At 48.7% G+C, this 27,343-nt stretch overlaps 1 protein-coding gene across 5 annotated transcripts; it reads left to right on the forward strand.

Moving 5' to 3' along the window:
* Window positions 1-6,878: 6,878 nt before the first annotated feature.
* Window positions 6,879-27,126, forward strand: GRIPAP1 (GRIP1 associated protein 1). 5 transcript variants are annotated; one of them, XM_057718966.1, is made up of 26 exons: window positions 6,879-6,925; window positions 8,996-9,062; window positions 9,207-9,268; window positions 10,258-10,284; window positions 11,169-11,276; window positions 13,855-14,005; window positions 14,850-15,034; window positions 15,221-15,271; window positions 15,989-16,020; window positions 16,124-16,171; window positions 16,311-16,410; window positions 17,713-17,790; window positions 18,003-18,095; window positions 18,830-18,964; window positions 19,370-19,465; window positions 19,698-19,910; window positions 20,041-20,154; window positions 20,971-21,048; window positions 21,133-21,228; window positions 21,353-21,409; window positions 21,529-21,628; window positions 23,186-23,316; window positions 24,402-24,524; window positions 24,682-24,775; window positions 25,604-25,758; window positions 26,902-27,126. In XM_057718966.1, the coding sequence occupies exons 1-26, from the start codon at window positions 6,884-6,886 to the stop codon at window positions 26,992-26,994; spliced, it is 2,529 nt and encodes an 842-aa protein (XP_057574949.1). In that variant the 5' UTR covers window positions 6,879-6,883; the 3' UTR covers window positions 26,995-27,126. The 5 variants fall into 5 exon arrangements, with proteins under 5 accessions (XP_057574949.1, XP_057574950.1, XP_057574951.1 ...); XM_057718967.1 differs by having other exon boundaries at window positions 6,880-6,925; window positions 15,224-15,271; XM_057718968.1 differs by lacking the exon at window positions 9,207-9,268 and adding an exon at window positions 9,311-9,418 and having other exon boundaries at window positions 6,880-6,925.
* The last annotated feature ends 217 nt before the right edge of the window (window positions 27,127-27,343 follow it).

Consider the following 27,343-nt stretch of genomic DNA (forward strand, 5'->3'; position numbering starts at 1 on the left):
GTGCGAGGTTTTCGCAGGGGGCTGGTCACTAGTCACACTCTACCTAGCATGTGCCAAAATTCCAGACTTCCAGAGGGAATGCAGGTGCTCAGCAAAGATCACATTGTTTGTACAAACAGTTTGGCACAATGAACCATACTTTTTTATTTTAATTAATTAATTAATTAGGCTGCATCAGGTCTTAGTTGCGGCATGCTGGATCTTCATTGTGGCATGTGGGATCTTTTGTTGTGGCGAGCGGGTTCAGTAGTTGCAGTGCACAGGCTCCAGAGCACACGGGCTTAGTTGCTCTGCAGCATGTGGGATCATAGTTCCCTGACCAGGGATTGAACCTGAGTCCCCTGCGTTGGAAGGCAGATTTTTTTTTTAAATATTTATTTATGTATTTATTTTTGGCTGCGTTGGGTCTTTGTTGCTGCACATGGGCTTTCTCCAATTGTGGCGAGCGGGGGCTACTCTTCATTGTGGTGCGAGGATTTCTCATTGTGGTGGCTTCTCTTTTTGAGGAGCACAGGCTCTAGGCAGGTGGGCTTCAGTAGTTGTAGCACAGGGGCTCAGTAGTTGTGGCTCATGGACTCTAGAGCACAGGCTTGGTAGTTGTGGCGCACAGGCTTTGTTGCTCCACAGCATGTGGAATCTTCCCAAACCAGGGCTCAAACCCATGTCCCCTGCATTGGCGGGTGAATTCTTAACCTCTGCACCACCAGGGAAGCCAGGAAGGCAGATTCTTAACCAGTGGACCACCGGGGAAGTCCCATGGATTATTTTTTAATTCAAATTCATTCAATGGATGGTAAAACAAGATGCTCCATGTTCATCTTATACTTTCCCTGCCCCAGCCCTGGAAGCAGCCATTTCAACAAGGAGCCCTGGTTCCTCTTAGTGGAAAGTGGTAGTGAGACAGGAGGGAAGGGGACAGGGCACAACCTTTAAAAGAATGATATAGCCTTTGAGGCTAGGACATAAACTGGTTAGAACCAATTAGGCCCAAGATTAGACTTCCGCTAGACCTTGAGCCTCATTATACCTTCATTGTAATACATCAGCGTATGCTAAATGACACACCCATCAGCGCCATGACAGTTCCAAGGCTGACCATAAAAGGCCGAAAAGTGGGCAGTGGCCCAATTCCTGGAAATCCCTGCCCCTTCTCCAAAAGAGTTGGAATAATCCTCCCACTTGTTAGCCTATGAAATTACCCAGCCCATCAAAACTAACTACCTTATATTTCAGGGCTGATTTCACTTTCTACCCCATGCTCTGGGGCCACTCTTGCCTTCTGAGATGGACTGCATTCTGTCTATGGAGTGTGCATCTGTCTAAATAAACCTGCTTGCACTTTACTGTGGCTCGCTCTTGAATTCTTTCCTGTGCAAATCAAAGGACCCTCACTTGGAAACCCATCCCAGAAACTCACCTGAGACTTGGGACATGACCATCCTGTGGTGCCCCATTCTCCCGCCATAGCAGCTAGGCAAGGGAAACCAATTAGAGGAACATGAAATGGAAAAGAAGAAATAAGGATATCTCTATTTTCAGATGATATGATTTTGTACCTGGCAAACTTTAGAGAATCAATGATTAAACTAACTCTAATGATAAAAGTATTCAGCAATGTGGAATGATATAAAATTAACACAGGCAAATCAATGGGCCTCGTATATACAAATAATAACCAATTAGAGAAAACCCCATTTATAATGGCAGCAAAGAAGGTAATATACCTTAAGAAGGTACCTAAGAAGAAATGTGAAAAAAAATTTATGTGAGGAACAGTTTAAAATTTGCCAAAACCCATAGATTTTTACAGCACACACCACACACACACACACACACACACACACACACACACACACACACACACACACACACTGCATCTTAACTTATGAAAAAATTTAAAAATCAACCAGGAGGTCAGGGAATCCCAGTATGGGATGGAGGCTGTGACAACATAATCTAACTGTATTATAAATATATGACATAATGTCGCTGAAGAGTGTGGGGAGAAGATATGCTGACCTAAGTAACCTTGGAAAATGGTATTTTGACTGGAAATGCCAAGGGTAAAGACAAAGGGGACCATAGAAAAACAATTAACTCAACTTTGGTAAAGTTGTTTCCCACAGGAGCACAGGTTAACAATTCTGATATTGCTATATATATACACTGGGATGAAACAATTAAGTAAATGGAGCTGGGTTTCTTTTCCTTTTTTTTATTTTTTGAAAATTGAAACTACAATAAAAGTGAGAAAGTAAGCAAATAGAGAGAGTAAATAGTTATGTGGTTAAACATCGTTTTGCTTTGCGCTTGCAAAAGGGGGTGAGACAATGGTGGAGCTGAGTTTCTTTTCTTTTTTTTAAGATTGACGCTACATTTATTTGTTTATTTATTTATTTATTTATTGGCTGCATTGGGCCTTCGTTGCTGCATGCGGGCTTTCTCTAGCTGCGGGGAGTAGGGGCTACTGTTCATTGTGGTGTGCGGGCTTCTTGTTGCTGTGGCTTCTCTTGTTGTGCAGCACAGGCTCTAGGCGCTCGGGCTTCAGTAGTTATGGCACGTGGGCTCAATAGTTGTGGCTTGCAGGCTCTAGACCACAGGCTCAGTAGTTGTGGTGCAAGGGCTTAGTTGCTCCGTGGCATGTGGGATCTTCCTGGACCAGGAATCGAACCGTGTGCCCTGCATTGGCAGGCGGATTCTTAACCACTGCACCACCAGGGAAGTGCCTGCAGCTGGGTTTCTCACTGTTGGAATGGAAGGCTACAGATGAGCAAGAAAGGAAGGCTAGAATGAACCATGTGGTACTGGAATATCAGTATGAATTCATGTTTATCTTAAAATATATGAAGATGGATAGATACAGAAATACTTATAGGTATGTGTGTATACATGGGTTAGCATGCATACATTGATTTCCTAGCTCCTAGGTTCATAAACATGGTCAAAAAGCAACTGACAAACTGGGACAATTTATATGCAACATATATTGTAGCATGGTGTTAATATCTCTAACATACAAAATACTCTTGAAAATCAAGGGGGAAAAAAGTCCAAAAAGCCACTAGAAAAAGTGGACAAAAGGTGTAGACAATTCACGGATTAAAAAAGGATATTAAAATGGCCTTAAATTTTATGAAAAGTGTAATTTCACTCATAATTAGAGAAACATAAGTTAATGTTTATGTTTAAACATAACCAAGAGAATGGATAAATAAATTGTGGTCTATCCACAGTATGGAATTCCACTTATCAATGAAAAGGAAAAAATGCTGATACCCAGAACGACTCGGATAAATCTCATAAGCATTACTCTGAGTGAAAGATGCCAGACACAAAAGAGTATATATTGTCTGATTCCATCTGTATGAAATCCTACAAAAGACAAATATAATCTACAGTGACAGAAAGCCAATCAGTGGTTACCTGAGACGGAGTGGAGGGTTGGGATGAGTCACTAAGAAACCTTTTGGGGGTAATGGAAATTTTCTGTATATTGACTGAGGTGGTGGTTATAAGGTTATATGTGTTTGTCAAAACTCATTGAATTGTACCCTCAAAATGGACAGAGGGATAGATAGATAGATAGAGAATATATCTCAATAAAGTTCATGCATTGAAAAAGGAAAAAAAAAAAAGAGCCCTGGCTGAAATCATTTTCCCACAGCAGGCAAATCATTTAGTCTGATGAAAATGGGAGGAGAAAAATCTACAATGAGATATCATTTCTTTGTTCTGAGATTGGAGAAAATTTAAAAATACAACACAGGCTATTGGCTAGTCTGTGGGGAAACAGGCACTCAAACACGTCAATAGTGGAAATGAACTTGGAACAGCTCTTTTGGGAGGGAATTTGGGAGTATCGACTAAAACCAGATATTCACATTTGATGCAGCAATCCCAGTTCTATGAATTTATTCTGAAGATATACCTCAGATAATAAAAAATACATATACACACAAGGTTATTCTTTTTGGCATTGTTTATAATTGCAATCTTGGAAACCACCTACATGGGCAAATGTAGGAGAGTGGTCAGATTATAATACATCTACAAAATGGGGTACTAGGTACCTGAGACAGAGAGAGAGAGAAAGAAGGTATTATCAAACGAAAAATGCAAAATGCAAGAGAGTAGTTAGAGGATGCTACCCTTCTTGTAGGATAAATAAGATAATATACATGTAAGTGTCAGGGCAGGAAAATTTTCCTTCTACTCTTCTAGGTTCTTTGCTGGTTTAATAATTAAATTGATGTATGACAGATTAACAGGAGAAAAACTAATTTTGTATGTACAGGATACCCATAAAATCATGAGACCCAAAGGTAGTTGGGCAATTGAGGCTTATATGCCATCATGAGCTAAGGAATGGAATAGGGGCTTCAAAGGGGTTTCAAATGGGAGGAGGGCAATTCACAGGATGATAAGAAGAGCAGATGTTTGGTAGTCATATGTTTGCTCTGCCTTGCCGGTAAGTCTTTCAGATAAAAAGTTATCTCTGATATAGCTCTCTTTCTGGGCCAGACCCCTATCTAAATTCTTCTAAGCAGTTAAAGGAGAGGTAAAAGTTTTTCTTGAGTGTGCTGGGTCTTGATTATTTTCAGCTTAAAATAAGCCACACACCAAAGTGGAACATTTTGTAGACATTTCTCCAAAGAAGACATACAGATGGCCAACAGGTACATGAAAAGATGCTCAATGTAGCTAATTATTAGAGAAATGCAAATCAAAGTGGCACGTCTTGGGGTTACATTTCTGCTCCCCTTCATATGTGTTCATTTGTGCAAAAAGAAACAGAGAAAAGATAAACCAGAAATTAAATAGATTAGTTACCTTAACAAGGGGGTAGAGGGGAGGGCAAAATGGAATTCAAACGGAAGCAAAGGAACCTAACCAGATTTCAAATGAATCACGCAGCCTCATGGGGGAGGGGGAGTGGGGAGAGGGAGAACTAACCCAAGTAATTTTTGAACACAGCATTTTGACTACCATCCAATTAAAAGCAAAAGGAACGGCATCAAATATTGAAGCTTTGGTAGGCTTGTTAAACACAGTATTTTGACTATAGACCACCAGAAACCTAAAAACAAAAGAAGCTGTAAAAAACTATTGACCTCTAGTTGGTAGATTAGCCAGCCTTATGGGTTAGCAATTTTGGAGTTCATGTGTATTACATGATTACACAAATAAATAAATTTATTGTGGGTAGTGGGAGCTAGGTTTCTTTCTGTCTGAGAAGGGATTTACGAATATGAAAAGTGAGGAAACTGGAATGAATCTTGTGTTGTGTTGAAATAGAAGGTATTAGTAGTGTACTTATGTTTTTAAAATATATATACCTAGAGCAAAGTATAGAAATAGATATAGATATGTGTGTATACATGGATTAGACTATACGCATGTATTTTCTAGCTCTGTACACTGAGAGGGCCTAGAAACAATTACACCCTAGTAGCAATGAACACTTTCTCAACTGGAGCTGAAAAGGAATAATGTTGAGTCTGGAGCCTCTTTAATGACAGAAAGCAAGGAAGCACGTTAAAAAAAATGATAGGGGCATGTCAAAGGGACAGAAAAGTCAACTTGAAGGAGCTCCTACTGGCCAAATCTGGGACAATTTGAGTGTCAAAGGAAACAGTGATTGATTATAATTTATTGAATAAAATAAGAACACAAGTCTGTACAGATACAAACATAAATGGGGAAGAAGAGAAAGCTCTTCCTTACAGTAGAATTGTAACTAACAAATATCAAAGGAATGTTGATGTTAGAAAATAATCAATGGATGCTTAAGCCAATGGTTCAAAATTTTTATATCTAGAGAGTGACAATGATAAAGGAAAAGTGGCAAAATGTGAACAATTGATGACTCTGGCAAAAGGGTACAGGGAATTTCCTTGTACCATTCTTGCTTTTCCGTACGTTTAAAATGGCATCAAAATTAAGTTTCTCCCCCTCCCCCGCAAAAAAAGAAAGATAAAGAAAATAGGGTGTATCAACATGCCTTCTAATTTTTTTTCTTTCCCAAATTAAAACTACTGCTTGGGTGGCAGGGTTTGCAGAGGTGGCCAGTAAGCACAAGAGAGGCTTATAATGCATTTTAATACTTATTTGAATGTTCCTGGTGTTGCGGCATCCTAGTTTTGTTTCTTAAACGAAGCCTTCTCGTTTGTTTCACTGCCATTCTTTCCTCACAGGTATTTTATCTTTTTTTTTTTTTTTGGCACACGGGCTTAGTTGCTCCGCGGCATGTGGGACCTTCCTGGAGCTGGGATCGAACCCGTGACCTCTGCACTGACAGGCGGATTCTTAACCACTGCGCCACCTAGGAAGCCCCCTCACAGGTATTTTAAATGTATTGGTGGCTAGGCCCTTTACCTAACATCAACACCATGTTAAGAAAATCAGCGTCAAATCTTTAAAAAAAAACCAAAAACGCCAAGGGCTTCACAAGGGGCGGGATTCCCTTTTGGGTCAACCCGGAGGAGGGCGGGAACAAGACGTGAGCAAAGCTTCCGTTTTCATTTCTATGGTAAAACCAACCATTCTCCTTAAAGGAGTACCATGGAAACGTGATATTCGGTCGGCAAACACTTCCCTAGCGACGAGTCCACCCATGACACAGGGATGCCATAGTGTTGCATCACAATGAGTAGTCTATGAGAACTCAAAAGCCAGGTCAAATGACCTTGATTCTGGTAAAACAGTAAATTGCAATTCACCTAACCTGTCAGTTTCCTTCTCTTCTCTCGGTTTCCAAAATGCTGAACTTCCGGAGTAGACTCCTCCCCCTCTATGCTTGCCCAGTGGTCTGGTCCGACCTTAATACTATGACGAGGGACAATGCGTCTGCGCAGAAAGCTGTCGGGTGGGTGGGGGGAGGAACATGGCGCAAGCTCTGTCTGAGGAGGAGTTTCAGCGGATGCAGGTGCCGCTCGCCGGGGAAAAGACCACCGGGCTAGGCGACGGGGGGCGGGGAAGACAGAGATCGTGCCATCGGCTTTGAGCAGGGGTTGGTTGGGATGGACCTTGAGTCTAAGGGGTTAGTCCGGAGAAGGGAAACTGAGGCTCCGAGTGGTGAGACTACTAGATTCCGAGATACTCTTGGGCTCTGATGGGCTGGAGTCTGTTAGCCTTGTAGGCGGAAGAGAGTCCTAGCAGGGGCGATACCTTACTCCGACCTGCAGGCGATGAGACCTTTGGGCCCCTGCGGGGATACCCTGGGTGGGCGATGATAATGCTGGGCTTTTAGGGGAGGAGATCCTCAGAGGGCGAAACCATTTTGCCTGGAGAGGAAGGAAGCGGGTGTTGGGCTGTTTGCGTCATGGTGGCGGGGAGCCCTGGAGAGGGCAATACCATTACCGGTGGGAGGTGGACCTTTTTCTGGGAAATACCACTACGCCAGGGGACTGGGGAAAGACCCCCACATGCTGTCATTGTTCCTGGGAGGTGGAGCTCCTGTGCGAGGGGTGGTAGCGGTAGCAGATTCTGATAGAGGGCGGTACCATTGGATGATTACGGGTGATGCCATTAGACGTGAGGTGTAGAAGGCCCTGAATGGGTTATACCATTAATCCTTGTTGGAGAGAGGACCAGAGGAGGTGAAAGAGTGGTACCTTGGACCGCGTGGATGGGAAATCACCGGGCTGTGGGAAGGTACCCTGACTGAGTATTTTGATTCTTTGGGGAGCGACTCTGAGATGGAATGAAAGGCCAGAGTGGGCCCTTGTTGAGAGAGTTTCTTACTGGGGAAGACTGTTGGATTTTGTGAGTGGGGAGACTCTGGAAAGGGGAAACCCTGTGTGGGGTCCTGTGGGAGGACAAGAGGAACTCCGGGTGAGGACAGGTAATCCATTCGTCCTGGAATGAAGGAAACCAGTTGTCGCTGTGTCAGGGACCCTGAGGGTGGAAGAGTGAGATAATTGGACCATTAAAGGGGAAGGCCCCTATAACTTGTGCAAGGTATTCCATGTGAGTAAGAGTAATCCAACTGGCCCACTCAAGGCCTTGTGGGGGGGAAAACCCTGAAGGGTATAGGGTCATCCCATTGGATCATGACTGGGGAGATCTTGAGGGGTGTAGGGGACCCTTGTGTGAAGAAGATTGATTCCATTGGTCATGAGTGAAGGGAAAACCACTGGACTCTGATGGATAGGAAGTCTAAGTGGGTGCCAGGGGTGTTCCACTTGGATCAGGACTGGGGGAGACAGATCACTGGGTCCGAGAGAGGACAGGGGCAGGAAAGATTTTGTAGAGGTCAAGCACTCTCACCTGTAGCCTACCACCCAGGGATGGAGGCTGGTGCTGTGGGAGAGAGGGAAAGGTCCTGGTAGGGTAAGGGATGGTGATTCTGGGAAGAACTGGCCTCGGCCCCCTGCAGGGCTGATAGGTAGAGATATGCTGTTTGGAATGGCCCATACTTCACTGTCCCTCAATTCTTGAAAGGGGTCTGGACATATTTTGAGAGCCTTGGGGGTGGGAACCTGGGCAGCTCCCTTTTACTTAGTGAAATTGATCATAATACCAGGCCCTCTTCCCTTGGGAAAGAGGGATGAAGGCAGTCCCCTGCCCCCTGCTCTGGCAAAGAGGATAGACAACACTTCTGACAGAAGACAGAACAGTGTTTAGTGTGCGATGAGGCCAGTCAGGATGAAGAGGCAGACTTTATCCTGTGGGCATGGAGAGCCATGGAACACACATGAACAAGAGATTGACTGGGTCAGCGCTTTCTCATGGCCTGAGGGCGGAGTAGGATTGGAAGGGGAGAGATGGAGGCAGCAGGGAGACAGGTGAGGCTGGCTGTGGTTATAAGTAGAACTGGAGAAGGTGGGACAGGGTCTGAGCGGCTGGACTCATTTGGGATGCACAGGTCTTAGGAGTGACTAAAGAGGCACATTGAGGGCAGAAGGGTCTGTGGGGCTCAAAGGATTGGTTCTCTCCTCATGAGGGTAGGGGGCACATTCCTGCCAAGTCATTTCCCTCCCTGCTTCCCCCTAAGGCTCAGCTCCTAGAACTCCGGACAAACAACTACCAGCTTTCAGATGAACTACGCAAGAATGGTGTTGGTAAGTCAAGAGGGTCTCATTAGATGGGGGTGGCTTTGGGGGACAGTGGACAAGGGGAAAATTAAACCTCAGAGGCCTGGCAGGAAGACCTTTCAGCTCCTTACCACTGACTGAGGCTGAGACTCCCTGCTTTCCCCACACCAGAACTTACCAGTCTTCGACAGAAGGTCGCCTACCTGGATAAGGAGTTCAACAAAGCTCAGAAGGTACCTCCTTCCACCTACTCACCCACCCATGTTTCCCTGTAGCCATCTGACTCATTCATCTGTCCAGTGAACACCTGCAGTGAACCAGCCCGAATGTTACATGCTGTCATTAGTCATTCAGAAATTTCTCATGGAAGTCTCCTTTGTTTGGTAATTTTATCTAGTACTGCTTAATTTATTGATTAATTTTCATTTACTCTTTATTTTTAATTTCAATTACTCATTCTCATTCACTCATTTCTAACTAAATAATCAAATCTATCAGTAAATCTGCCTTAAATCTGCCTTCTGTCCTCCACTCACACTCCTGCCTTGTGCTCCTACTCCTCGCCCCTGTCCTAGTCCTGTTGGTAAAGTGAGACTAAACCCACCTCTCAAATCCTTTGAAGGTGAGATAGCATATGACCTAGCACGGCCCCTCCAGGCATTCAAGGCCCTCCTTTGTCTTTCTTCACCTCTCTGTCCCTGTGCATAGTACAATGTTATACATAGTATGTTCTCCATAAATATTTGTTAGATGAAGGAATACAGAATGCAGAAAGTCTGGCAGTCAGAAAGCTGGGCTTCTCTTTGGTAGGGTGCTGATTTCCCAACCCGGCAATGCCCTCCGCTGCCCAGCAGGGGAGCAGCAGTCTCCACGGTGCATGGGAGGGATCCACATAGATGTGTTTGGACAGATGTAACAATGAAGCCATAATTTCTGAGCCCGGAGATCCAGCCTATGAAGGATTAAATACTGAGACCCATGAAAAGCCTCAAGAGCTCAGAGGAAAGGGTGTAAGCAGGGTGCTCCTCACTCACCCACTCACTCACTCCATCATTCCTATGGGCTACAAATTGTTGTGTAAGTTCTGTGGTTAAAGATAACCCCATCCCTCAACTCCTGTTATCATTGTTCCATCTTGACACTTGCCACAATATCGCCATACCCTAGTGAGGGAGTCCATCTCTGTTCACCTTGTCTCTCTTCCCACCCCTCTCACCTTTAGGCACTGAGCAAGAGCAAGAAAGCTCAGGTAAGGGGACCCCTGGTGGGTAAATGTGCCTGGGAGACTGTCTTAGAGGGGATGTTTCTGTATGCTGGGATCTCCTTGTGCTGGCCTTTCTTTCTCTGTGTGTGCTTGCATCTGTGACTACCTCCTTGCCATGTGTTTTTCTGTCTATCTTTGTTTTCCTGTTTTGTCTCTCACTCTGCACCTCTCTGTATGTCTCTCCTTCTCCCTTTTCTTTCTCTTTATCCTCCTCTCTGAGTCTCTCTCTGTCTCTGTCTTCCTGTTCCTCTCGGATTCTTGTTTCTCTCCCCAACCTTCTCTTTTTCTTTCACCCACCTGTTCCTATCTCTGCCATCATTTCTCTCTTTTCTTCTTTCCTGTTCTTTGTTTCTCTCTCTTGACTCCTTGTTTTTCTCTCCCCTGTTCCTCTCTCTCCTGTTCCTTTCCCTCTTCCTGATTCATTTCTTTTCCTGATCCCCCTCTCTGTTCTGTTCTCCTTCTGTTGATCTCTCTGTTCCTATATCTCTGTCGTCCTACTTTCTCTTTTTTTCTCTCTCCCCCTCCCCATCCCTCTCTCCTTCCCTATCTAACCCCCTTCCCCATCTCTCTCTGCTTCCTTTCTCCCCTATTTCTGTATACCCCTCTCTTTTCCCCCACTCTCCCCTCCGTCACTTTCTCCCTTCCCATCTTCTCTTCTCTTTACTCCACGTCTCTCTCTCCCTCTCTATCTCCTCTTTTATCCCTCCTTATATCTCTCTTTCCCCCTATATCTCCTGATTTCACCCATCTCATTCTCTGTACCCTGTGTTCTCCCCCCAATGTCATTTTCTCCCTTTCTCTGTTTCTTTGCCCTACTGTCCCACCCTTTCTACCCCTGTTGGAGACCTGGCCCACATCTGCCACTGCAGGAAGTCGAGGGGCTGCTGAGTGAAAATGAGATGCTGCAGGCAAAGCTGCACAGCCAGGAGGAGGACTTCCGTTTGCAGAACAGCACGCTTATGGCCGAGTTCAGCAAGGTGCTGGTGCCCTGGATAGTTGAGGGGGGTCCAAGGGGTAGGGCCACCTGGGCTGAAGCCAGAGCAGCTGAGGGTGGTTGGACAGAAGCTGGCCCTGGGTCACTGTCCATGGTGCTGAAACAAGGCCTGGCTCTCTGTTAGGGGGGCAGTGAGTTGACAGATGGGACCACCTACTGTGCTGGGATTAGAAAGCAGCACTCCAGTGAGGTCAGCTGGTTCCTGACCAAGTCCCTCCTTTTCCTTGAGCTTCAAGTCTCCTTGTGTATATTTTGGGGCTGGTGCTATGGAGCCCCAGGTTGCTGGGGGTCTTAGGTAAAATTCTTATGCTTAGTATGGGATGGAAAGATGTTTGAGCTGCTTCCCTTTTCTATGTTTTTCGTGTGTTTTAAGGGAAAACGTCTCACAGCAACAACAAAAGGTATTTCCAAGGCTCTACCTGAGAATGTAGGGCTCAAGACCTTAAAAAAGAAAACAAGCCAAAAACACAAGCTTTGTGCAGGTACAATACCAGAGGCAATTTAGTAAGTAGTAGTTAAGAGCCAGAAGGCCTAGATTAAACTCATGGCTCTGCCTTTTACTAACTGTAACCTTGAGCAAGTCACTTAAGCTTCCTGTTTCTTGGTTCCCAAATATTTAAAATGGAAAAGATGATAATGACGGTACCTCCCTGGCAGGGCTTTTGGGAGGATTGAATAGGTTAATATCTATAAACCACTTAGAACAGAGCCTTGCACATAGTATCAGCTATGTAGGTGTTAGCTACTGATAGTATCCTTTTATTAATTCATTTTCCCTCTAAAATATTTCTTGATTATTTAAAAGTTTCATATCCATCCTGTGGCCTCACCCTGCCTCAGCCCTTACCACCTCTCACCAGCTCTATTCCCACAGTCTCCTCGCTGGTCTCCTCACCTCTAACTTCTCTTACCAGACCAAGCCATAAAGGTTGTCCTGACCTGCAGGTCTTACCACATTGCTCCTTTAGACAACACCTCCCACTGAGTTGTTGCCCCTGAAATTTCAGAACTCCTGGCACTCACGTAACAGCTGACCTTATCGCCTCACTTCTCACTGCTTCCTGCCTCTGGCCTCAATGATATCATGGTTCTTGCCAGGTGAGGCAGGGGCAGTTATCCCTCCATAAATCCAGCTCGTGTTTCTCAGCACCTGCCCTTGGCTAGGCACTGGGCCAGGTGTAGAACCTCCTTCACACTCCCCCTCTTCCTCCTGGAAACTAGAAGTGCTCACAGGGAGACCCGAGTTCAAGGCCTGCCTCTAGCACTTATTTGCCAAGATGTTTCAGCTCAATTGTTCCTTCAACAAATAGTTATTGAGCTCCCACTATGTGCTGTGTGTTCTGGGAATAGTTGTGAGCAGTACAAAATAGTCCTTCCTCTTGGGTAGCTTATATTCTGGGGGTGGGATGGGGAAAAAGATGATAACATAGTAAACAAACAATAATAGCAGGATAACTGACAGTTACATAGTGTTTACTGTGTGCCAGGTCCTGTTTGATGTGCTTTACATTGTTCATTCATTTAACTTTCACGGCAAACCAGTGAGATATCATTACTATCCCTATTCAACAGATGGGGAGAACTGAGCCCCAGAGAGGTGAAGTAATTTGTGCCAAGGTGAAACGGCAGAGTAGAAATTCACATCCAAGCAGTCTGGCTTCCGAATCTATGCTTGTGACCCTATGTTATAAAATAAAATTTAATTGTGAATCACAGTTTATGATCCAAACATTTTCAGAGGTTTAAGAAATTAAAAACATGATAGGTAAATTTCATTGCGATTCGGGCTAGGTAAGAAGTGAACAGAATGCTGTGCTAGAGAGTATTGGAATTTCTCTGTTGGGAGATACTACTTGAAAGGTGACATTTGAGCAGAGCACTGAAGGATGCAGAAAAGCCAGTCATGGGAAGAACTGGATGAAAGGAATGCTGTTCTAGGTAGAAAATATCCCAGGCAATAAAATAAAAATTCTCTGTGGGCCTCAGTCTCCTCATCTGAAAATGGGGACAAAGGATCTTGTCAGGTCTGCTGTGAGAACTATGTTTACTCCAGGAGTTGAGCAGGGGGCTGGCTTAGTTTTAGTGCATTGTACTCCTCTCCACGGGCTCTCCAAGGGCTAACGATAGGGAGCTGTGGGTGGTGTTGACCCTGGAAATGCTCTGAAAGCTGTCTGTGGTGCCTCGGCTCCCAGACACAGACCTCTCCACAGAAGAGGGCTGGCAGTGGGGCTATCCGTGATGCTGACATCTTGGACCAGCAACTTCCAGAGGAGCCTGAGGTCTTGGATTGCAACTGTGAGGTTGGGAGCGGGCAAGCGCAAAATTGTTCTCAGTATTCTCAATCTTCTGTGACTCTGTCACTTAACAGATGTGTGAATTTGAGGTTGTTTAACATCTGTGTCTCAGTGTCCTTATCTGTGAAGTGGGGATAACAAGTAATGAGAGCCTCTCCATCACAGGCGTGTATGGGAATTGTAAAGTACATGGGCCAAATGCTATGTATATTTCAGCAAATGTTCTGATTCTTTGCTTTTCTGCTACCTTGCTTGTCCCCTGCTCAGCTCTGCAGCCAGATGGAACAGCTGGAGCAGGAGAACCAGCAACTGAAGGATGGGGCTGCCAGGGCAGGGGCTGCCCAAGCTGGGAGCCTTGTGGATGGGGAGCTGCTGAGACTGCAGGCGGAGAACACAGCCTTGCAGAAGAACGTGGCAGGTGCGTGGAGACCCTCCTGGGGATGTGGGGACCTTGGGGCTTGAGTAAGGTGTTGTCCTCCCCAGGGGAAGGAAAAGGCTTTAGAATCAGGTTTGGCCCTCCCCTGAACCAGTGTATGACTTTGGACAAGCCGTTTCACCTCTCTGAGCCAAAGCTTTGTCATCTACAAAGTGCAGGTAGTGATGTCCACCACGTAGAAAATTGTAGTAGAGGTAAGAGGTGATATATTTCTGAGTTTAGGCACCTGGTACCTAGTAAATGTTACAGATAAGCGGATTGAACATCAGAAAGGAGATGTTTGCTAAATGGAGAAAGTGAATAAAGGAATGTTAGGAAGATTCTGAGCCCAAGTTGTCAGTGGGGTCTGGGATGAAAGCTGAAAGAAAGCTTGATAGAGTGTGGGAGTGTCCTGATGTGTGGACTTTTGGAGAGCAGCTGGGCTTGTGGGGTGATGGGTGGTAGTTTGGTGATCAGGAGGGAGACTTTGTAGAATGTGGCTGGGGATTAGAGGTTATAGGAGAATTCAGCTTAAATGGAGGATGGTGGGCATCACCTTGGATGGTTGTGGGTGGGGCTTGTGGGATGGGGTGGGGCTTGCAGGATGGCGGTGGGGCTTTGGAAAATAGCTTGGGCTGGTTTGACCATAGACAGGATTTCCGTGGTTGGTGGGGCTTAAAAGATTTGTGAGAGGTGGGGACCCAACCTTTGTTTTGTAGGCTTGTGGCCATTGGGGCAGGGTTTCTGCTGCCTAAGGGATTGAAGGCCAGTTCTCCCTCTGTTTGAGGCGCATCAGGGGTCTTCTGAGACTACCTCATCCATCATATGTCTCTGTTCTACCCACCAGCCCTGCAGGAGCGCTACAGGAAAGAGGCTGGGAGGTCCTCAGCTGCCAGTGAGGGTCAAGGGGACCCTCCGGGGGGCCCAGCTTCCCCTGTCCTGGCCCCCATGCCATTGGCAGAAGTGGAGCTGAAATGGGAAGTGGAGAAAGAGGAAAAGAGATTGCTCTGGGAGCAATTGCAAGGCTTGGAGGTGAATCTGGGTCTGTTGGGGCTGGGGTGCCAGGAGGCAGGCCCTAGCTCTGCCTGTGGTCCCGTGGAGATGTCTGTGACATCACCATCTTGTGGACTGATGGATTAGGAAGGCAGGAGGGCAGGGAAAGGCACAGGTCTTACCTCCCCACTTGCTGATAACAACTCCCTTCCTCATCCTTCCCAGCAGACCTTGAAGCAGGCAGAAACATCCAGGCTGCAGGAAGAACTTGCTAAGGTGGGGCTGCTGAGCTTTGCCTGGACTTTGCCCCACCCACTCCCCACCTGCCGTGCTTCCCCTAGTAGGGTAGAGGGGCAGAGTATCTCCTCAAAGCCTCAGTTTCGTCATCTGTGAAGTGGAGACACTCACATTTAGGTCTCAGATTTGCTTTCAATATGAAATGGGCTAATGTGGTCCCTCTATGCCTTGTGCATGGCAGGCCCCATCCCATCCTTCTGTGTCCTCTGAGCTCTGCTTTTTTGTTCATCTATCCATCCATCCATCCGTCCATCCATCCGTCTGTCCATCCAAGCATTTATAGACTGCTGGCTCTTATCTTAGGAACTTGAGACCCAGTGGCGAGGCAGCCAATCATGATCTTGTCTTCCAGGCCTCCCAGCCTAGCTATTCTATGGCATGGCCATCGGTCAATAGGTTGGGGGTATAAATGTTGGGCTTTGGAGCCTGAGGAGCTGGGTAGAGGTCACGTTTTTGCTGCCGACCAGCTGTGCAACCAAATTACTTAACCCTTCTGAGACTCAGTTTCCCCATTTGTAAAGGCAGTAGTGCTCGCTTCTGAGGACTGTTTTGAGGATTCCACGAGGCAACATGAGTAAATTCCAGTTTCTAAAAAAGACTTAGTAGGAAGTGTCTGTAAACATGAAGTTCGTTTTTGTCTTTATTAATGTGATTCTCATTGTTATCACTTGTCTGTACCCCCCTCCCCTACCGCAGCTCTCCGAGAAACTGAAAAAGAAACAAGAAAGGTAAATTTCTTTTTTCCAGAGCTAGAGGGAGGGGATTTGGGGGGACTAGGGAGGGGATTGACTTGTGGAACGGACCCATATATGTCTATCTTTCTGTGCCCAGTTTTTGCCGTCTGCAGACAGAAAAAGAGACACTATTCAATGACAGCCGGTAACTACCAGGGTTGGGGATGTTGGTGTACAATGGGGCAGTGCCCAGCAGGATTAACCGAAGATCACAGGGGCAGAGCTGGGAGGCTGGGCCTCAGGCTGTGGTCAGTGTGCCCCTCCCTCCCACCAATCACCCCCAGGAACAAGATTGAGGAGTTACAGCAGCGGAAGGAAGCTGATCTTAAAGCCCAGTTGGCTCGAACTCAGAAGCTGCAGCAGGAGCTCGAGGCTGCCAATCAGGTGAGGGATTAAGTTCTGAGATCACTGGGATAGGGACAGGACTGGGAGTCTGGGGACCTCTACGGTCTACAGAGGCTAGTTGAGGAGTCTGATATTTCCTGTGTTGGAAATATAGGGACTAGATGGGTCCTGGGCCCCCCAGGAACTAGGAAGATGGGAACGAGGGAACCCGGAGAGCCCTAGGAGTTGGGCTAGGAATCTGCATGAGTCAAAGATCTCGGGGGGCTGAGGACTAGGGGGCTCTGTGCCACAAGTTTGGATGAATCCGAAACTCCAGGGAATTAGAGACAGGAATCTGGAGAAATCTGTGGTCACTGGACTGGGACCAGGAGTTGGAGTGAGTCTGAACTCCCTGAAGGTTGGGTAACTTTGAGACCTGTGGGGGCTGGGTAGATATGACTTCCAGGGGTAAGACAGTTGGGCCTAGAGGCTGAGTGCATTTGAGGCCCTCAGAAGCTTGGGGGCTGGTCTGGGTCTTGAGACGCCTAGGAAGTTGGATCATGTGAGCTGGTGGTCCTTGGGGGCTGTGAATAAAAGAAAACTGGTGAGTCTGAGACTTCCAGAGACTGGAACAAAAGTCGAGGTAGGTCTGAGGCTCCTAAGGGTTGGCGGCTGCGTGACTTTAAAGCCTCCAGGCTTCCCCTTAGAGTAAGTGAGTCTGAGGTCCCTGGGATTGGGGGCTCTGGTGGCTTGTGGGCCTAAAACCCTTAGGAGCTGGGGACAGAAGTCTGGGTAAAGGTGGGTCTGAAGATCCCCAGAGGCTGGGGATAGGAGTGGCAGGTGAGGTGTCAGTCTGAGACCTCACCAGGAGCTGGAAACTACACAACTGTATCAGTTTGAAAGCTACAGGATTTGGGGCCGGTGAGTTTGGGTGGGCCTGAGACTCTTGGGAACTAGGGACATGGGGGTGCATGTATCTAAAAACCCTGGGGGTTGGGGTCAGGAGTCTGGGCGAAGCTGTAGTCCCTGGGGGTTGAGTGTGTCTGAGAATCGTGGGGCCTCTGAGCTGGAATCTGGGTGAGTGTGAGACCGTCTTATGGAGGGGGGCTGAGTGAATTTGAAATCCCCAGGAGTCTAGGTGTTTTCTGAGGTGCTTAGAACTGGGATATAGGGGTGTGTGAGGCCCCTGGGGATAATGACCTAGAGTCTGGGTGAGCCTGAGGTCTCTGATGGCTGGGTAGTCCAAGACCCTCAGGTGCTGGCAACATGCTGCCAGGTGGTCAAAGAGAGAGCCTGTGTGGTTATATGTACCCCAGGGGAGGCTGAGGTCTGGAATGGGCTCCCCTAACCTGGTCCCCACAGAGCTTGGCAGAGCTGAGAGATCAGCGGCAGGGGGAGCGCCTGGAGCACGCGGCAGCCCTGCGCGCCCTGCAGGATCAGGTACATTGTACTGAGTGGGCTCAGGGAGGTGGGGGTGAGGGTGGGGGCAGCCTCAGTGGGTACCGTACAGGCAGGCCAGGCCCCAAGGGCCCTGCTTCCCCTGGTCGTGGTTCTTGTGGGTGTGTGTATGTGTGTCCTTTCTTTCTTGGCTGCGGGTAGGTCCTGTCCTCCTGTTCTGGACCCACTCTCACTTGTTGTGGGGATGGGGCCAGGTGTCCCTCCAGAGTGCAGATGCCCAGGAACAAGTAGAAGGACTTCTGGCTGAGAACAGTGCCTTGAAGACCAGCCTGGCTGCCCTGGAGCAGGTATAGGACACGTGGGAGCCTGCACTGATCCCTCCCCAGTTTCCTGTCTGCCTCTGCTTTTGATCCACATCGGGGCAAGGTCATCTGGAGCTCATGCTGTTCTCCTGCCTCTGTTTCTGTTTCATCCTCAGCTTCTCCTTTCTGTTGGCTTCCACCCCTCTTCTCTCTGGTCATCCATCGCTGCTTATTTTGCATCCTAGTGTCTCTCCAGTAAAGTGTAAGAAGTGTGCTAATCTTAAGTGGGCACTCAGTGAATTATCCGTGTCTGTATATTTATCTGTCCCCATGTAGCCACCACCCAGGTGAAGATATAGAGCATTTGCAGCACCCCAGAAGGCCCCTTTTACCCCTTCTCAGTCAGTGCTTCCCCAGAAGTAACCACTCATCTGATCTTTAGCAACATAGAGTAGTTTTGCTTGCTCTTCAACTTCATGTAAATGGAATCAGACAACCAACCTTATGTCTGGCTTCTTTCCTGAAGCATTGTATCTGTGAGGTTAATCCATATGTAGCACTGATCTGTTCTGCTATCTCTGTGTACTATTTCGTTGTATGAATATAGCACACGGATCCAATCCTCTGTTGATCTCTTTCTCTCACTACTTTTCTCTTTGAAATTCTCTCTCTCTCCTCCTGGCTCTCTTTTCACCTCTCTCCCTGTCTCCCTGGAACACCCCGTGACTGGCTGCTGGGGCCCCTTTCACTCCACTTCCCATCACCACCACTCTCTCCAGATCCAAACGGCAAAGACCCAAGAACTGAATATGCTCCGGGAACAGACTGCTGGGCTGACAGCTGAGTTGCAGCAGCGGCAGACTGACTACGAGGACCTCGTGGGACAGAAAGATGACCTCAACTCCCAGCTCCAGGTGACACCTCTGGCTTTAACCTGTCTCCTCGTAGTTCCCTAGTTCTGGTTCAGTGGAGTTTCCCATGAGGTGCCATGGGAAGACCATGGAGTCAGGTGGACCTGGGTTCCAGTCTGACTCCCGGACTTATATTAGCACCTGTGTGTCCTAGACCAAGTCACTTCACTTGAGACTGAGCCTCTTCAGTTAGTTAGGATAGCCATTCTGATGCCGTAATCGAAACCAGAATAATAGCGGGAGAAGGAATGCTAGGGAGGAGCTACTCTGCCATGTTTCTCATCTAGAAACGGAGAGAAATCACCCACTTCACCAGGGTTAAGGGAGATGTCCTCCCAGAAGTGCCCTGGCTGACCAGCACCTCCTGGGGACTCTTTATTAAACTCACCCTCTTCGTCCCCACGTTAGGAGTCATTGCGAGCCAATAGTCGGCTGCTGGAACAACTTCAGGAACTCGGGCAGGAGAAGGAGCAATTGACCCAGGAACTACAGGAGGCTCGTAAGGTGGGCACCACCACGGGGGGATGCCCAGTCTATGGGGGGACAGGTGATATGGACAAACCCATGGGAATGGGAGGGGACAGAAAGTGACCAGTTCCGTGAGGATGGCTGAGTGACTTAGCCTGTTCAGTGGGGGATGGGGAGGAGGTGGACTTTGGATTGTTCCTCGGGCCTTGTTTGGCTTTAGGGGAGGAGGTTGACTGACATCCTCCTGTCCCACCCTCTTGGGCGCCAGAGTGCTGAGAAGCGGAAGGCCATGCTGGACGAGCTAGCCATGGAGACGCTGCAGGAGAAGTCCCAGCACAAGGAGGAGCTGGGAGCAGTTCGACTGCAGCATGAGAAGGAGGTGCTGGGGGTGCGCGCCCGCTATGAGCGTGAGCTCCGGGAGCTCCACGAAGACAAGAAGCGGCAGGAGGAGGAGCTGCGTGGGCAGATCCGCGAGGAGAAGGTGGGTGGGCAGATGATGATGTCCTTCTGCCTCTGAAACCGGGTGAGCCCGGCACTGCTGATGGGCCAGGGCATGGCATGGGTGAGGGGCCACTCCTCCACCTGGCCCGTGATGCTCTGCCCTCTTTCAGGCCCGAACACGGGAGCTGGAGACTCTCCAGCAGACGGTGGAAGAACTTCAAGCTCAGGTACACTCCATGGATGGAGCCAAAGGCTGGTTTGAACGGCGCTTGAAGGAGGCTGAGGTGAGTTGGTGCCTGGTGAGGCGCAGAGGCTGATTCTGGGGTACCCATGCCAAACCAGGGGACCGGGAGTGGTCAGGCCCTGGAACATTCTGAGATGCTCTGGACTTGGGCATCCCCACAGTGCCCCCTGGCTCAACAGCAGCCCTCTGGAGGGGACCAGGGCGTGGACATTAGTAGGGCAGAGTGTCAGATGTGCAAATTTGAAAAGGCACCTCTTCCTTCTGAAATTGTACTTCTGTTGGGAAATTATTGTAATATAATAATTCTAATTTTGTTCCAACCAGAATTTTTACTACCATTTTCTGGAAAACTCATGATAATATGTAAGAGACAGTGTCACATAGCAGTGAAGAGCACACATGCTGGAGCCAGTTGTTTGCCTGGGTTTGAATCCTGTCTGGGCTGCTTTCTAGCTGTGTGGCCTTGGACAAGTTATTTACTTCTCTGTGGCTCCTTTTTGACATCCATAAAAAGTGGGATAACAATAATACCTGCTGTCTAGGTATTATGGGAGGGTTATATAAAATGAGTTAATATATATAAAATCCCTACAACATTCCTGGCATACAGTAAGTGCTATGTTATGTTTTATTAAATAATAAGATGTAAATGCAGATGTTGGTCTTGCATGCGAATGGCACAGCCCCCGATGTGACCCTTCTGTGTCCACAGTGTTCCCTGTGGGCATTTCTTCTCTGCACACCCAGGGGCCCCGCTGCAATCCCTCACACCCCTCACTGGGCATGATGTCCTTTAGGGGATGTGACGTCCTCTGGGTGGGGGGGGCTGTGGCCAGACCTGGGATTCGTCTTGTAGGAATCTCTGCAGCAGCAGCAGCAGGAACAAGAGGAAGCCCTCGAGCAGTGTCGGGAGCAGCACGCCAGTGAGCTGAAGGTGCCTATTGCGTGATGGCGTTCCTCTCTGGTGGGAGGACTGAGGTTCCACAAGCCGCGGCCTGAGCTGCCCTCTGCTTTGCAGAGCAAGGAAGAGGAGCTGCAGGGTGTGCGGGATCAGCTCCAACAGGCCCAGGAGGAGCGGGACTGCCACCTGAAGACCATCAACAGCCTGAAGCAGGTCACTGGTCCCTCCTGGTCCCTTGACACACCCCGGGCCTCCGTGTGCAGGAATGGGGCAGGGAGGGAGCGCACTGCATGTAGCCATTCTGGCACCCACCAGCCGTGCTTTCCCTATCCAACAGGAGGTGAAGGACACGGTGGATGGGCAGCGAATCCTTGAGAAGAAGGGCAGTGCTGCAGTAAGATGGGGAGGTGTCCAAGCATGGCCCGCTCCTGCCCCATGCCCCACCTTACCCCCCACCCCGCCGCCTGTGGGCCCACCGGGCCTCAGCCCCCATCTTTCCCCCATTCCTCACAGCTCAAGGACCTCAAACGGCAGCTGCACCTGGAGCGGAAACGGGCTGATAAACTGCAAGAGCGGTTGCAAGACATCCTCACCAATAGCAAGAGCCGCTCAGGTGAGGGGCCCGGACAACAGGGGAGGCGGAGGTGTGTGGACGCAGAGCTTGGGCCTGAAGGCTGGGGCTGCTGCTCATACGTCACTCTGCAGGGCACTCCTGTGTCTTCTGTCCCTCTTGAACTTTGTCTTTTAGCCTTTCTCTGCATCTGTCCCTCCTCTCTCTCTCTCTCTCTGCATTATCTGTGTGTCTCTCTCTCCTTCTTGCTGTCTCTTCTCTGTTCCTGTCTCTTTCTGCCTCTTCATGTCATCTCTGTATCTGCCTTTCTCTCCCGGCTAGTTCTCTCTCTAGTTCTCTCCTTTTCTCCTCCTGCTTTTTTCTTCTCTCTGTTCCTTTATCTCTGTCTCTCTATTTCTGTGTCTCTTCTCTCTTTCTCCCTCTTTCTCGTCTGTCTGTGTCTCTGTTTGTCTCCCCACTACCCCTCATACATTCCCACACCTCACCCAGTGTCTCTAAGTCTCTTGTGTCCATTCTCTCATTCTATAAATATGGACTGAGCCCTCACGCTCACATCCAGGGTCCCTGATAGGAAGCCCCCACGAGTCTTAGTCCTCCAGGAGCTCACCGTTGAGCTAGGGAGACACACTTACAATCAGGCAGCAACACTACCGTGTGATCATTATGCAGCTAAAATCCATGTTATTTCTGCCACTTTAAGGCAGAAGACACAACAGAAAACTTTGAGTTGCCTTGGACTTTGTTTTAGAAAGAAATGGCCTGTAAATAAGATGCAGTGATGGCTCTGGTGCATCTCCCGTATCATAAGCGAGAAAAAACTTGCTCCCTGTCCCTCCACAGCCATCTTGCTCTTGCTGGAGATCCTTGGCTTGTGGTGTCAGCCCCCCTTCTCTGACACCCAGAAGCAGCCGCAAGAACAGAGGCACAAGCTTAGTGGCTGTGTTTCAAGTGACATGGCAAAAACGGGTGTATTTCTCACCAAATCAGTGTCTCGCAGAGGCACTCAAGTCTCCTGAAGTTACCTCTCTTATAACGGAGGACTTTTATTTCTGTTCTGTTACAGATTGGTATACAAATCAACAAACAGATTCAAATTCTGTGCCATACATTCTATTCATCCATTAGATGAAATTGAGATTTAGGTGCATGGCTACGAGTCTGTCGCCATCTTTTCTCTCTCTGTCTCTGCCCTGACTCGTGTCCTTAGCCAGGGTCTCTGTTTGCCTCTCTCATCTGCTCTGGCTTGCTGTCTCTCTGGGGTCTTCTCTCTGCATGTGGGGGTGCCCCTGTGCCCTCTCCAGCTGTCTGTACCCTGAGTCTGAGTGCATACGCCACTTTATGCCCCACGTGTGTCCACATCACCATCTTTCTCCCCATCTTCACCTTCGTTTCACTTCTGGTGTGTGTTTGCCTAGAGAGGCAGCTCCTTTTCTGTTTCTGCCTTTCCCTACCCTACTGTCTGCTTCCACTGTTAGCCATGCCTGAGTGTCTCTTTGCCCCTCTCCATCTCTGTCAAGTCTATTTCTGCCTCTTCCTGCCAGCCAGTACCCTGGGACCCTGGGGGATTGGGACTCAGATTTCTCTTCCCTCTCTGCCCAGGGCTCGAGGAGCTGGTTCTCTCAGAGATGAACTCACCAAGCCGGACCCAGACTGGGGACAGCAGTAGTGTTTCTTCCTTCAGCTACCGCGAGATCTTGCGGGAGAAGGAGAGCTCAACTGTTCCAGCCAGGGTAAGGGGCAGGGAAGAGCCTACAGGCCCAGCTTCTGGGCCAAATTCTGGGCCCTCTTTTTTCCCTCCCCTGCAGCCATCTCCTAAGCTCACCAACTTGGATTCAGATTGCTAAATGGGGGATGGACAAATTATTCTCTCTGACCCCCCGTTTCATCATTTGTGGGCTAATTCCACCTTTCCTGGTGCCATAAAATATGTGGCTCATAGTAGGTACGTCATCCACGTAGGAGATCCTTTTTTCCAACTCATAATTATCACTTATTATTACTGTCGTCTGTGTCAGCTTCCTTGCCAGACACTTTTATTTGGAAATAACTTTTTTATCATTCTGTGAGTAGTATGTATACATTGTAGAAAAGTTTAAAAAACACAAGCAAAGAGTTTTTTAAAAAATCCAAAGAAATCACGGCTTCACCATCCAGAGATCACTACTATAAATCCTTAGTTCATACTCTTCTAGACCTCTCTCTCTTTTTTTAAACCTAAATAAGATTATAAGTAACCTGCTGATCTCTACCCTCCCAACTTGGCAAATTTTCGTCTTTTTTAACACTTTGACCTTAATCAGATTTCTCTAGTTGGTCCCAAAATGTCCTTTATTGCTGGTTTTATGAAAACCAGCATTCAATTTCAGAGCACAGTTGTTGCATATGGTTGCTTTATGTTCCTTAAGTCTCGTGAATCTAGTGTGATCCCTTTTTTTCATGACATCAACCTTTAGAAGAGACCAGCCCGGTTGACCTGCAGCAAGTGTCCCACCTTTGGGATTTTCCTGCTGGCTTCCTAGTCGTATCATTTAGCTTGTTCCTCTCGCCCCTAGTTTTCCTGTCAACTGGAAGCTAGAGCTCATTTGCTACAGGCTCTCCCTTCATGGTCTCAATAAGGCTGTGGTGTGGTGGTTCCCGTCTCCCCGTTTAGGCACAGGGGGATCCAGAGTCTCTGAGGGTGCCAAGACTTGTCTGCAGGTTGTCTATAGCCCCTGTTGCAAAGCCCACCCCCGCTTGGTTCTCCTTCTTAGCCCCTGATCCTATCTGGGGTGTCAGCACTGAGCCTGGGCTGGCCTCTCTCCCCTCTTCCCTGCAGTCCTTATCCAGCAGCCCTCAGGCCCAGCCCCCGCGGCCAGCAGAGCTGTCAGATGAGGAAGTGGCTGAGCTCTTTCAGCGCCTGGCAGAGACGCAGCAGGAGAAATGGATGCTGGAGGAGAAGGTGCTGTCTGCCTGCTCGTCCCCTCCAGGCTTGCCCTTGGCGAAGAGGCTGGAGTGGCAGGAGTGGGGGCTGGGGGTGAGGGGATATCTGGCCAGGCCCCTCCTCATGGGTGAACATGCACAGTTGAGGGTCTGAGGTGGGCTGGGCCGCCCTGCAGGTGAAGCACCTGGAGGTGAGCAGCGCGTCCATGGCGGAGGACCTCTGCCGGAAGAGCGCCATCATCGAGACCTATGTCATGGACAGCCGGATTGGTCAGTGCCCCCTCCCCAGCCCTCACCCTTTGCCCAGCCCCTCACCTGCCTCCTCCTTCCCCACCGTCCAGAGCTGCGGCTTCTCTCCTCGCCTCACGGAACTCACCGAAGTTACTGCTGAGACCACAGGCGCTAGAGGGGAGAGCCGGGCAGGCCAGGATCTGTGTGTCATCCTCTCTATTCCATCTCTTGTCTCGGCTCCTCCCTCCTGTCTAAGTCTCTGTCATCTCTGCACTCTCCTTTCTCTAGTGTCTCTCTGTCCTTCCCATTCTCCTTTCCCCTCCCTGCGACTCTTCCTCTGCTTTCTCTCCCTTCTCTTCTTTCTACCCCATCCCCCCTTTGTCTTGTCTCACTGTTCCTACTGCCTGTCTAGATGGTTCCACCTCCAGAAGTTTTCATTCTCTGGATGTGTATCCCTTTTAGGGTCCTTCTCTCTGCTCTTCTTCCCCTCTCCTCCTTTTCTTCTCTTCCTTCCCCCATCCCCCATTTTTATTTCTTTTGTTCCTTTCTTCCAAACCTTCTCCTCTCCCTGTTTTTCCTTATTAATCAGAATAATACCAGTTGACATGTGCTGAGAGCTGACTGTGTGCTCTGTGCTTTGCGTGCAGTCATATGCGTTTTTCCAGCTCCATGAGTTAGTTCTTATCCCCATTTCTCAGGGCCGCACAGCTAGTAAGTGAAGCCGGGCCTCACATGGCAAAGCCTCTGCTCCCTCCATTAGATGACTTCTCCCCCCGTTTTTCTCCCCCACTCTCTGTTTCCCTCTTTCGTGCTCTGTTTCTCCTCCGGCTTGAGCACGGAGGTGATTCTCAGCCTGGGCCCTTGCAGATGTGTCTGTGGCAGCAGGCCACACAGACCGCAGCGGGCTGGGCAGCGTTCTGAGAGACCTAGTGAAGCCAGGCGACGAGAACCTTCGGGAGATGAATAAGAAGTTACAGAACATGCTGGAGGAACAGCTCACCAAGAATATGCACTTGCACAAGGCAAGTGTGGCCTACCAGCCTACCCCATTGTCTGTTCAGCCACACAGTCCCTGGGTCGTCCCCTCTCCACCCACCCCATTCACCAAGCACTCCTTTCCCCTCATTTTCCCATCCTCCAGGCGACTTCAGGTTCGTCTTTCACTCTTCCCTCTGTCCTTGCGCCCACCCACTCATCCATTCATACACACATTCAGCCACTCTCCCACCAACCCACCTACTGTTTGCCCATCTGCCCTGCTCCCCCTCTAATCATCTCCTTATGCCTTTGCACCCATTTCCTTTTTTTTTAATATTTATTATTTTTATTTATTTATTTATTTGTCTGCGCTGGGTCTTAATTGCCACATGCGGGATCTTCATTGTGGCATGTGGGATTTTTTTTTCTTTTTTTTTCTTTCTTTTCAGTTGTAGCATGAGGGATCTTTATTGCCGCTTGCAGCCTCTTCATTGCAGCATGAGGGATCTTTAGTTGCGGCATGTAGGATCTAGTTCCTTGACTAGGGATTGAACCCGGGCCCCATGCATCGGGACCATGGAGCAACAGGGAAGTCCCCTGCACCCGTTTCCTGACATGTCACTCTCTCTTTCTTACCTACTCGTCAATCACCCCTTGTCTTACCTTTTAGCCACCTGCCCAGCGACCTGCCCACCTACCAGTTGTCCTCCACCTGTCCTCTGAACAGTTCATTTGTCCACCTATTTGCCTGCTGTGGTCCCATGCATCCACCCACGTGTCCACTCACCCATCCTGCCACCCAAGTATTTCCCCATCTCTCGGGAAGTCAGAAAGGATGCAGGTCTGGCCCCTGCCTCTGGGAAGCAAGCTCACCATTTAGTAGACAAGTAGGTGGCAGGGGTAGGGGTCATGTCCTCCAGCCTCACCGCACACAGCAGGTGATCCACTCCCATGTCCAAATCCCTAGCTCCAGGCACTCCTCCCTGCTCACACACACCATACACACCTTTTTAAGCCCAGCCCACTGCTGGGAGCTCTGAGAGCTTCTCCGAATAGCTGGAGACATAGCTGTCTCAGGCTAGACAGAGCTGGGCATTGATGGGATGAGAAGGATGACACCCAGTCTTGGTGAGGGTGCCATCGCCTGCCACCTTTTCTGACCCCTGATGGCTCAATTTGTTTCTTAGGACATGGAAGTTCTGTCCCAGGAAATTGTGCGGCTCAGCAAGGAGTGCGTGGGGTCTCCCGACCCAGACCTAGAACCGGGAGAAGTCAGCTAAAGACCTGCAGGCTGCACCCACTCCCTCACCTCCCCACCCCCCCGCATTCCCTTGGGCTGTGGTGGGAAAATGGGGGCCGCGCCAAAATAAGATAGGTTGGGAGACTGGGCATTAAAGTGGTTGGAGGCCTGATGGCTGGTGTTAGTGACCCTGTCTTAGGGCCGACGCCCCTGGGGAGTGGGGAATCCTGAGGGGAGGGGCAGGGATTTCTCTTTCTTGGCCCTGGCTCCCAGGGGACTTTGCCTTCATCTCTGCATGAGCTCTCCCTCCCAGAGACCAACTCTTTTTAATTTTATTTTATTTTTTAATTTATGTCTGGAAGCCTGGCTACTCTGCATTTGGGATTGGG

The sequence above is a fragment of the Hippopotamus amphibius genome, chromosome X, assembly GCF_030028045.1.
Source record: "Hippopotamus amphibius kiboko isolate mHipAmp2 chromosome X, mHipAmp2.hap2, whole genome shotgun sequence".
NCBI classification, from domain to species: Eukaryota; Metazoa; Chordata; class Mammalia; order Artiodactyla; family Hippopotamidae; genus Hippopotamus; species Hippopotamus amphibius.